Source organism: Pempheris klunzingeri, chromosome 20 (genome assembly GCF_042242105.1).
Source record: "Pempheris klunzingeri isolate RE-2024b chromosome 20, fPemKlu1.hap1, whole genome shotgun sequence".
Lineage (NCBI taxonomy): Eukaryota > Metazoa > Chordata > Actinopteri > Acropomatiformes > Pempheridae > Pempheris > Pempheris klunzingeri.
The window spans coordinates 17,628,699-17,641,018 of NC_092031.1; the positions used below are offsets into that span (position 1 = coordinate 17,628,699).

The window sequence follows — 12,320 nt, forward strand, 5'->3', positions numbered from 1 at the left end:
ATATTTTTCAAAAATTACACAATTATGAATAATATCCCCGCCTTCCATGACTTCTCAGCATAACTTCCTGAATATGTCACCTCTTGCATAAGACTTCTCATGATTATAGTGCCTGAAAATAGAGCTTGGCCTTGACTGCACAAAGCCATCTCTGCTTCGACAGAAAGGACATTTTTCTTCTTCTTAAGCAGAAAAGCACCACTTCTTTCTACTTGGCTGATGCTTTCTCTTCTCCCTACTCGCACTTTCCACTCCTCTTTTCCTGTTTTTCTTTTTTCTCTTTTGACCTGTCACCCTGATTCCCATGATTTGTGTTCTTCCTTCCACTCAAATCCTACTTAATGTGCATACAAGTCCATACATGGGAAAAATAAATACACACTATCTCTACTTTAGCTACACTGACATGCTGTGCAACATACAGTGCTCATCCCACATTTGCGAGGCCGTGGGATCTACAGTATTTTAATTTCTGCCTACATCCTGCGCTGCCGGGTCCGTGGCTTTGCTTTTATCATGAAACAATCTCATCAGCATTACAACGCCGCCTTTAGCAGTTTCACTGGCACAACATGGGGAGAAAGGGTTTTGAATGTGTAACCCTCACCAAAAAAGTAAGTAAGTTAACTAAGTCCCTTTAAAAGTGAAAACAAAATTAATTGAGCTAAAAAAAACTTCCACAAATGTCTCTCTGGACAAAGTTTTTTGTAGATCTTTTATATGGGAACTCAGCATTTCACACCAAAAAATGCACACCTCTGTCTTCCCTCCTCCATCTGTTTTGCACACAAAGGCTGACTGACATCCTCTCTTAGCTATTTTGCTTCTGTGTTAGCTCAGTAGTGGAGCTGAGTCTGTCCCTGAGCAGCAGCTCTGACCATTTTTCAGCTCGGCTTCACTGGGCTGTGGGGTTGCTCAGCGATCAATTCACAGACTCAGGTGCACTAACATGCACGCGTGGGCGTCTTCACAGCAAAGCAAAGGACTGACGAGCTCAGATTACAACCCACACAGGGGGAGTGTGACTTCACTCTCTGCTCAGGTCACCATTACTCCACTGTAATTGTAGCAAACAGATGTTTAATGCTTCATCAGTGGTCTAAGTTTTATATAAGTGACCATTAAAGATAAAGAGTCCTGAATAAATTAACATTACCCAGTCAAAGTTCCCATATTTATTCACCACAAATGGACAAAGTACCTACTACACCGATGACAGCTGTGTTGTAGTAGTTAGCTAAATGTTAAATGGTTGTGTAATGCTACTCCACACTACGCCACACTGGGGTAATCTAACATCAGACCTATCTCCACTTTTTTGTTGAAATATTTTCACTGGTTACTGTATATAGGGGTAACATATTTTCGGCTGTAGTACTACACACAAAAACTGCTTTAAAAAGCATCCATAACAGTTTATTTCAAGAGTTATGAAGGGTCACTTGAGTCTCCATAATTAGGACATTCATAAAATTCTGAGTAACTGGGTGAAAAGACTAAAGACCATACAGCTCCTCGTTTTCAATATCATTTCCATGCATGTGAATCCCCCACTTTCCTACGCAGCATGATTAAGTGTTAGTCATTTAAAATATAGAATCAATTCGGGAAGGGTAGCTGTGATGACATTGCCTTGCTGAGAGCTAACTAACCATATCAGTAATGCAGCATTTCCCAGCACTTTCCTCCAGGGCTTATCTCCTTTTAATGTGCTGCCTCTCAGCTCCATCTTTACCACTGGGAATTCTCCCGCTGCTCCCGATGGCCAGACCCAAACTGGCTTCTTGCAAATATTGAGGCTTCAAAAGTTTTTAACCTTGAGAACTTGATTTTTGGCCAGCCGGTAAACAAGATTGATGCATTATGAAAAATGATATAGCGATTATGTCAGCAAACAGTTCCCCTATTCACAGGCAAATGTTTATTCGTGAGCGGACATGGAGCAACATTAGCATTCACCTGGAGTTGTGTTTCATCTGACATTGTCCTTTTAGCTCCTTCCTGTCGTCTCAGCCAACTCCTGAGAGAAATATCTGACTATTTAGCAGCTAAATGCTCCACTGTGTTCACCATTTTGTTGTTTGGTGCTAGACAGGCAGTGCACAGTGAGTTAATTAAAGATATTATCCTGAAAACAACCTTCTGCTGAGGAGACACCGTTTATAGCAGTGAGAGTGAACTAAAGAAAAAACTTTGTGGGCCAAAAAAAAAAACAATTAACTGAAAGGTGTTAAAACGCTCTGCAGAGCTGAGAGGAACTGCAGAGTTGGGTGATAAGTTTCTGCAAGCAACCGTTCTCACATTTAAACATTCATTTGATTTATTGTTAATCTAACAATATTGATTAGTGCAGCTAATAAAAAGAATTGTCTCTGAAATACTTTGTCAGCCCTCAAGGATAAACACAATACATTTCAATGAAACCTTTACTGCGTTTGATTAAGAGAAATCCCCACAGGCTAATTATGCAACAGAAATAATGTACTCTGCATATTACATATGCACATCCTCTAAAAATGTGTAAAGCAGCAGTTCAACAATAATCTAATAAGACTTGCAGCTGCACCTTGGTGGTGGCTGTGGCTCAGTAGTAGAACGGATCGCCCACAACATCAAAGTATCCTCGGGCAAGATACTGAACCCCAAATTACTCCTGAAGCTGTGCGCTAGAAAGTGTGTGAATCATGGTTAGTGTCTGCCTGACGGGCAGGTTGGCACCACACATGGTAGCCGCTGTCATCAGTATCTGAATGTGTGTGTGTGTGTGTGTGTGTGTGTGTGTGTGCATGGGTGAATATGAATTTGGTGTTTCAGAGCTCTGAGTTGTCAAAAAGACAAGAAAGGTGCAATAGAAGTACAGTCCTTTTTTTTTTTTTTTATCTGTAAGAATCTGCCTGACCAAGTGCGGAGCCACACGAGATCAAAGGTGATGCACCAGCAGAGGAGGGGCGTTCAATTCTATCCTGGAAAACATGTCCTGTGGTATGTGATTGAGCGTGTGTGTGTGTGTGTGTGAGGGAGGATGAAGGTGACAAGCAGCTGAAGACAGACATTACAGAAACACACTAGAGTGGGTGTCACGGTGTTAACTGCCACTTACCCCCCTCGCCTTTCCCACTGCACTTTCAGCCCAACGTGACCCAGCTAATGTTACATTGTGAGCTGAAAGTCAGACTGATGCACAGACGCTCTGCGCACACGGTCGTTTTTAGCTCCGAGGATGGATGCTACAGTATCACGGCCGTCTCGGAGATCAATCGCCCTCGCGTGGATGGATGAGTCTGAGGACACCTACGCCGCCTGGGAGAGATTATTGGCTCATGATCGTTGGCTCAGAACATATTCATCAATTTTGGGAAGAGAAGAGCAAAGTCCACCGATGAAATTGAAAAGAATCACAGCAAAAGGACAAGTTTATGAATAAAATGGGGAACACACTGTAGGTGTATGGAAATAATAAAAGAACGCGTGTGTCTGCTTCCTAATAGGCTTATTAGACGTAGCCATGCTTTAATTCTGAACACATTCATCCCACCAACAGTTAGTTAACCTGATGGTTAAGCAATCAGTGTATTTGTCATGCATAAGTGAGCCTTCAGCGAGTTTTTGTGTTGAAACAAATCAAGTTTCTCTTCTGCAATCGTGCACTCTACAGTCATGCCTTGATGAAGGTGATGTTGTGCACATGCATGCTTCTCCCTCCCACCTTAAGGGCTCCTCACTCAACACGGTACCTCCTCCGAAATGGTGGGATGGTCCTCCTCGACAAACAGAGGGGAGAAGTTTATTTATGAGGCTCGACTGTCCGGTTACCTCTGCTCGCTCTCTGCTTGCATTTAAACTCAAGCAATGTTACGTCACAAGGCAGCTTCGCAGCAGCTTGTTCACAAAAAGTGGTTTCAAGTGCTTTGCTGTGTACAAAAGGAATCACACGTCACTTGTTGCACTGGTTTGTATTACTAGTAAAGTAATAGTATATAAAAAGTAAAAGTAAAATGTATGATGTGTCTGCTTATTTTTAAATAGTAATAATAATAAAACTGAAGCTGCAACATTAACAGATATTTCTATAAGATAAACAGACTGATGTGAGACCACAGTATAAAAGTATAAACTAACTTTCCAAAGCCTCTAGACAGATAATCATGTTCAATAACTTTTGGTGAACTTCCCGCAGACTCCGTGATAATCACTGGACATTCATGCCATGATAACAGGCTGAGGCCATATGCACAAAGAAAAGACACTCACTGAATCTCTGGTTCTGGATCAGAAGCTCCCAGGTGAGCTCTCAGTCTGCATGTGGTCCGAGCAAGAAGGGGGGGGGGGGTAATTAATTATCTCTGCTGGTCCCAGTCATTATCATCTGTCTCATCTGCAGTGAGGAAATTGGACTTTGGAGATAAAGTTGGAGATAAGAAAGCGACTGTATGATAATTAATGCAGCGAGTCTGTGCGTAAAATGGATTCTTTGCTGCTTTGACTGACGATTATCAAGGTCATTTCACTAGGTTTAATGTAATGTACCATCAGGTGCACACTCACTGCTTACCAAACTTTTAATGAAGCATTTGAATCAGTTTTATTTTAATCACGTCAGCCGGTGCGCATCCTCTCCGCTTTTCTCCCCGACACTTCGCCATGAATGGCATTTCTTCCATTCACAGTTGCACCCATGAGCCGGTTGAATATGTTACACATTTCTGATGGGAGATCTTCAGTGTGACTGTTAGACTGGTGACGTCAGGAGCAAAGAGCAGCAGGCAGCGAGCGGAGAGGCGGATCAGCGACACACAACCTGTGCCGGTGCGCATCTCCCCAAACTTCTCCAGCGGTGTCCGAGAGCACGGGGACAAGACAAACACCCCAGGAGAGGATGAGTAACAATTCTGTTCATTTGAACACGAGTCCGCCGCGGGTTGGCGGCGGCGGCTCCGGGACTGTGGATCATGAACTCGTCATCACCTCTACTTTCGGGACGCTTCTCTCCGTTGTCTACATCATCGGAGTGTCGGGGAACGTGTACACTCTGGTGGTGATGTGCCACTCGATCCGCTTCGCCACATCCATGTACATCTCCATCATCAACCTGGCTCTGGCGGACCTGCTCTACCTCTCCACCATCCCCTTCGTGGTGTCCACATACTTCCTGAAGGACTGGTACTTCGGGGATGTGGGCTGCCGCATCCTGCTCAGCCTGGACCTCCTCACCATGCACGCCAGCATCTTCACCCTCACCGTCATGTGCACGGAGCGCTACCTGGCCGTCACCAAGCCTCTGGACACGGTGAGACGCTCCAAGAGTTACCGCAAAGCCCTGGCGTGGGGCGTCTGGCTGCTCTCTCTGGTGCTCACTGTGCCCATGATGATAATGGTAGCCCAGACCACTAAAAAAACACCAGATGGAGGTGTAAAGAGGATGTGCGCACCCACCTGGGCCCCCCTGGCTTATAAAGTGTACGTGACCGTCCTGTTTGGCACCAGCATCATGGCACCGGGGCTCGTTATCGGCTACCTGTACGTCAAGTTAGCCCGCACGTATTTGGAGTCCCAGCGCAACTCTGTGATCAACAAAGGCGGCAAGCGGTCTCCAAAGCAGAAAGTGCTCATCATGATTTTCACCATCGTGCTGGTGTTCTGGGCGTGCTTCCTGCCGTTCTGGATCTGGCAGCTGCTGCCTCTGTACCACACCAAGCCCCTGAGCCTGGCCTCGCAGACACACACCTGCATCAACTACCTGGTGGCGAGCCTCACGTACAGCAACAGCTGCATTAACCCCTTCCTCTACACGCTCCTCACCAAGAACTACAGGGAGTACCTGAAGAACAGGCACAGGAGCTTCTACAGGTACACGTCCTCGTTCAAGCAGCGGCCGCCCAGCCTCTACTCCTGGGGGAAGTCTGCGTCCTCCAGCAACCAGTTTGAGTTCAACTCCGAGACGCTGGTCATGGGGACACTGAAGTGACGTATGAATCGCGTGGAAGAGCAGACAAAGCTTTTGGAACCGGAATAAGTAAGTGATAGTCTCTCCATTACGCACAGGCCGTGCGTAAAATTGCGCACTGGTGACCAAAGTCACAGACTTAATACTTGACTACAGTTTCTTTTCTGTATGGAATGTGTTCATGCAACACTGCTCTCTTTTAATAGCAGAATCCTTTATAGTTAGAGGAAATCTTAGTCCCACTGAGCCCTATTAGCACTCTGACACATCTCCCCTGCCGCCCCACCTCCATACCCTTTAGAAAAGCTGATTCTACAGCGTTGCTGTGTTCATTTGATGGCAGCATTGCTAATTGCAGAAGCAAAAGGTTGACGATAACATAAAGATAAAGATGCAATGTAAGGTGAATCAAGTTTTAGTACTTTTAATTTGCTGTACTTCTTCTGCTTACATGCTCCATTTTCATAAATGTTGGTCCAAATTATCACAAACTAAGTGTCATCCATGAGAAAAGCTCCATTAGGGCTTATTTTGTCGCCCTAGTGCATTAATCTGGCCCTGACTGCCCTGTGTGCCCATATGTACATAGCCTGACACTACATTCCCATTAATCCCTGCGCTAAAACATACACCCGTGGAGTACATAACAGGTGGTAATTTGATTAAACCCAAGTACATCATGGGAGTGCTCCTGTGGCCCACGGGATGAGGAACACTCTCTTCCTCCCCTCACGTCCTGTCATCTCCGTTCTGTAAAGTCTCTAATAAAGGCTTTAACATAGCTACTCAAATGAATAAGCATAATACAAACTAAAATAGTGACGCATTTAAAGCCGTCTACAAGGCACCCCTTTGGTTAATAATGCAGGGCCATTCGAAAGGGATAATGTATAAATGCCTTAACAAATTTGCAATTAATTAAATTATCAAAATTGATTCTGGTCCTGAGGGTCTGAGGGACAGTTGAGTGGTAATCTGTCCTTTGACATGTGTGGTCCTGTGCAAGAAATTAACTTTTAATCACATCGCTGATTAAAGCTCAGAGTGATCTATTTCCTTTCCGGCCACATGGTGAGTAGGTGAGCGTTTTTTTTTTTGCTTTGAGACTGAATTTATCTCAGAGGAACTGAGTTGAACCCACACCTGCTCCTCAGAGGCAGTATTCTCTGGCAGGAGACATATAAACCCTCCACCTGCGTCGCCAATCGCTTTCACTTAATTTGCACGCATCCTCCCACAGAAGCAAACACACTTGCAAAAAACACCCAGTGGTGAGACGGAGTGCTGTGTCTGAACTGTGGCCTGCAGTGTTGAAACCTTATCACAGCTTTGCTTTTATGTGGTAGTGACACATTTCTTTGATTCAGTAAGTGATCGCGTGATTTGATCGACGTCCCTTCTGTTCAGGATGTTCCCTTTCGTCTTTTATGCGAAGCGTAAACACGCCTCATGTTTTATGGAGAGTTCATAATTTAATTAATGGCCCTCAGGAAAGCTCTTCTACTGTAATCTGCCTCGTTAAAGTCCTATCAGCTCTCACAACCATCTGCTGTCAAGCTACTCTTTCCTCTTTAGATTCAACAGGCAGGAACCGTAGAACAAACTGTGTGTACAGCGAGACAGACAGTAATATTATGCATGTGCAGATAAGGCTGCAGTCTTCTCCAAACACACACTCGCTGCCTTATAATTATGAAAAGTACCTCAATGGCATCTCGGGCCGTGACATTTTCAAACTAATGTCCTAGTTTGGTCTCCACACTTTGGTACACTTTCACGTTGTGTGTGTGTGTGTGTTTGGGCGTCAAATGTCACAAACTCATGCATAAATGCATTGAAGCCGATTCCTTGGTGCTTCACGACCAACGTCAGAGCAAAGATGTGCAAAATGGCCTCTCCTGGTTTTTCTTGCTCTCCTCTCCCCACATTGTCTGACAATTCTTCGCAGCATGTCCTTCGATGCAAATTCCAGATACGTTTGGGCCTGTGTGGGACTCATCAGCTCGTGGCTGCATAAATTCAAGACTCATGAGAAGTCTGGGAGGGATCTGTTGAAATCTGTTCATCTCTCATGGGGAGAGGCACTTTTATTATTATTTTATTATTATTTCATGAAGCACTTGACCATCATACCAGTGTTTTTGCTCCAGGTGGTGACTTAGGGGAGGCGAGTCTGTGTATTTCATCAGCAGTTCAAACTGACTTTCATGTAATGGGCCGCTGATTTAATGGAGGGTAACAATGAACATATTTTTCCCCAAAAAATATGGAGGTTCTCCTTTCTCTGTAAAATCCATCAAAACTACAGTAAACTGTGCATCAGTTACAGCCTTTCAAGCTCCATTGATAGATTTTCTGGCCACCTGGCAGGGCAGCCCAACAAGCTGTAAACAGGAGCGGCGAGAGTGAACCAAAGCAGTAAAGATATATTAAAAACCAAATGGTCAAAACTGGAGCGGCAGAAGCAAACATCTCCTGACTTTTAGCGCTAAGTATGGACCAAGCTCCAAAATGGTGGAACCTACACTTCGCTTGCGACGCATTTCATTTGACCCTGCCTGGGTGTCTACATGCATCAGCACGTTGAATCTAAGGCTTTTTAAGACTTTTTAATACCAACAGATTCACTTAGATTTAAGGTCAATTTTCCAATAAAGGTAAACATCAAATGTGAAAATACAGGCACACTTTTCAGAGAAAATACATATACTCTAAGTTCAATATTATAAGTAAGGCAAAATGACAATAATTGGTTGAGTTAAAGATCATTTCATTGACAGCTATGTATTGTTATTGTTTCCTACACATGTTTCTCATATTTATATTTTACATGTGTGAGGGATTATGCGATGCAAATCACCAGTTCAAGCTGACGAGTGAACTGGTGACACGAACTAGGCTGGACAGAAGCCCTGGAGAGAAAAGAAGTTGAAGCTATGGATGCAGTAAAGTCTGCAGGTTAGAAAACTAGCTGGCTCCTTTATGGCATCCAGACAGACCCTACAGTGGTCACAAGGGGACAAAGTTTGCAAATATGAAAAGCAAAAAGTCTTTAAGAACATACATTCTGCTGCACATCAGCCAAACCACAACAAGACAACAGACACATTTGAATTCTAGTCTGATTTCATCAGAGATTAAATATTCAGGCATTTTGCTCTTGGAGTGGATTTTAGACCAGCATTCAATGAATACATATTTTCAAACAGAATTTGAGACTACTTCATACTTTTATTAGTTAATTTGAATTTAAGGCATTTTAAGACTTTTTAAGGACCTGAAGCCACCCTGATGGTAGATGTCCATATCTTCCAATCATGCCCCCAAGTTTGCACTACATGCTTTCTGTTCTTAGCCCCTGCTGAGATGAACAAGTGACGTCCCTTAAGTGATTACTTAGACTCGACAAAGCTCCCCAGTGGCACAGGAGATACGATAAAATAGTTTTTAATGGCTGGGTATTAATCCATAATGATTTTAATGAGCATGTGCTTTGGAAGGGCAGAGAGAGGTCTAAAAATAGATTAAAAAATGCACACTTTGACACATAAACTCCCTTTGGAGACAGAAGTGTCTGGAGCTTACATTGACAGTTGTAGGATGTGACCTTTAAAAGACAGAACACAATGCCAGTGAGTGTCGTCTATTTGTCGTCACAAGCTTATAATAATACAAGTGGTAACCAGACACACGGCACAATTAATTACACAGCTTATATCATGGCAGACACCTGTTGAGTGAGACATTGCACCGTGACTCTAAGATTACCTTTAGAATGCCCTAAGTGATGCTGCGTCCTTGCTTATGGCTGCCAAAGGTTGGTAGTAATACTGTGTGCAGATTCTAATAGGTGAAGGGAGAGCACACTGACTTCATGCATACTGGACAGGACAAGCTATTTACGGTACTAAAAGCCTTCTTTAGTAACATTAAATGAAGTGGAACACGCTGTTTGAAAATATGAAAAGTGAAATGAAAAGTGAAAAGTGAAAGGAAGTCTTGCTTGCTTGTCCAAGTATGTGAGCTTGTGAGCCCAAAAACTTGTGTTAGAATGAAGTCTGGTAATATTGGGACTAACTAGCTTTAGGCTGCACTGCTACACTTCCACAGTGTCTACACGGATCATCCTGACAGGCCACCAGGACGGGAGGGACTTGGCGAACACTCGAGCGATCTCCATTCTTTGTATAAGTGAAATGGTCTTGGTGAGATTGATTTCAGAGCTGAAGTCTTTAAGCTGAGGTTGTCGGGGTCAAGACAATTTTCTAGGTTGCGTAAAATGTTTACAGTCGCCCGCGAAACAAAGAGAAATCACTAACTGACCTTGACAGCATTAGAGGGACGGCAAACAAATAGGGTAAAAGGTGTCCTTTGAGGTTCAGACCACTAAACAATCCTCTAAACTGGATAATCAATATGTCACACGAACCATTCAGCCTGATTGTGCGCTTAATAAGAATGAAAAGAGCTTTTACTTTGAAGATAAAAGCTCAGTGACTCCTTTGAAGGAAAAAACTACCCACCAACTTTATGGGTCTGCTCATTATGAGCAGATGAGAAATCTTGAACAAGGTGCTCAAACACACGACTGGTATGACCTTCGCACAATGTACCCTATACATTCTGTCGGTTGCTATTTTACCATAATATGTGCAGCACTGTCTTCACAAAAACTGGCATTGTGCCCACACAGCCCTCCCCCGCATGTAGACCTGCCGCTATGCTTCTCTCAACACTAATGAATGTGATAATAGGTCCCTCAGGAGGTGAGGAGTGCAATACTGTGCTATAGGCACTGTAGTTGTCAGTGCATCTGCAGTGGAAGTCTCAGTTAGTTTAAGTTTATTCCATGACAGAAGATATCAAATCTGCTTCTTTTTTTTTTTTTATTATTGTGCGCTAATGTAGATTTAAAGCCACACTGATCAGTATTTGAAATGGTAGATGGATTTCACTTTGACATCCCCTTTCTAGCCTTTTGCACCACGCAAAGCGCTTTAACACAGCGTTCACATTGGAACCTAACTGGGCTGGAAGAGACCGTTCATTCACACACTTATCTGGGATCCAGCGTCTTGCCCAAAGGCATTTCAGCCGAAGGACAGGAGGAGCCAGGGAACAACCCACCGATCTTCTGATGAATGGACAACCCACTTTACCTCTGAGCCACAACTTTGTCAAATTATGGCCAAATGCAGGGTTTCAGTGATACTCAGGTCCAAAAACTGCGCTGGCAGAGGGAGTTCGAGGGCATGCTCCCTCAGAAAAAAAAAACTTCCCTGATCTAAATATGTGCATTTTAAGACGTTTCAAGACAACAAGTTCGATAATTAAAAGCCCTAAAACTGTCAGATGCATGAATCTGTCATGCATCACTGGAATCTGCCGATTCAATTTAGCATCTTTCAGCAAAATGTTTTGATTTTATGGCCCACTGCTTTACTGTTAACTGTCACCACCCTCGTGAATCTCTAACAGTCTCAGACAATCTTTCTATTTTCTGACTCAAAAAACAATTCATCTAAAACAAATTGCCCAATAACAGCAATGCGACTTCAACAAGTACAAGCAAAGCAGTCTTGTTGTTTACCGTGATGGATTATCTGACTCTAAAAAGTGTCACTTGCTAATAGATTTTCATTTATATTATACAGAAATGAATGGATGTGAATAGCTGCCTGGAAATGTAGTTTGTATATGATGTTGTTGTGAATTGAAGTAACTAAGCATGCAAAGCCACTGGTATTGTCTTAACAGCTGCTGGCACTTTAAACCAACTTTGGTGATGGAGCTGCACACATAAGCAAAATCATGTGGCTCCATCAGTGAGTAAACAGTTGATTTAGTTTGCTCTGATGATTCTGAATGCCGTCAAGAGTAAACAGAACATTTTGATTGCTGGAACCCAAACTGCTACTGACGTTTCACATATTGCGACGCTTCTTATACGATCCCACGCACTACAGCGGGGAAGGAACTTCAATGGAAATCGAATGATCAAAATGACACTGCAAGGAAACTGCCATCAATTAATGTTAAAGAAAGTGTGCACTCACGCAATTAATGATGGATGAACTCCTGAATATATAAAGCAGAAACGAGAACGGAGATGGCGCTTCGTCCCGAGCAGTTGTGCGGAAAATAAGAAAGGCACGGGCGATGACTTCAATCACGCAACTGTTTGAGTGTCAGGCTCACGAAGGAAGTGCAGATAGGACTGCAGGAGCAAACAATAGAGGTATTACACACACAGGAATGATTTATTGTAGTGAAAGCTGAATGTGAATCCGGTAAGTGAATCGTGGTTTTTGGAGGGAAAACACACCAAAGACTGAGTGCTAAAAAACGAGGCAAAGAGACGAGGGCTTTACAGGTT

The 12,320-nt window shown here is 43.4% G+C and overlaps 1 protein-coding gene across 1 annotated transcript; it reads left to right on the top strand.

Annotated features, from left to right (window-relative positions):
* The first annotated feature begins 4,876 nt into the window (after positions 1-4,876).
* On the top strand, positions 4,877-5,965 carry LOC139220139 (urotensin-2 receptor). Its single transcript, XM_070852209.1, has one exon. The coding sequence runs from the start codon at positions 4,877-4,879 to the stop codon at positions 5,963-5,965; it is 1,089 nt and encodes a 362-aa protein (XP_070708310.1).
* Positions 5,966-12,320: the final 6,355 nt, after the last annotated feature.

Excerpts from the sequence above, each read along its gene's own strand:
- LOC139220139 (XM_070852209.1), top strand. The coding sequence starts at position 4,877 with ATGAGTAACAATTCTGTTCATTTGAACACGAGTCCGCCGCGGGTTGGC.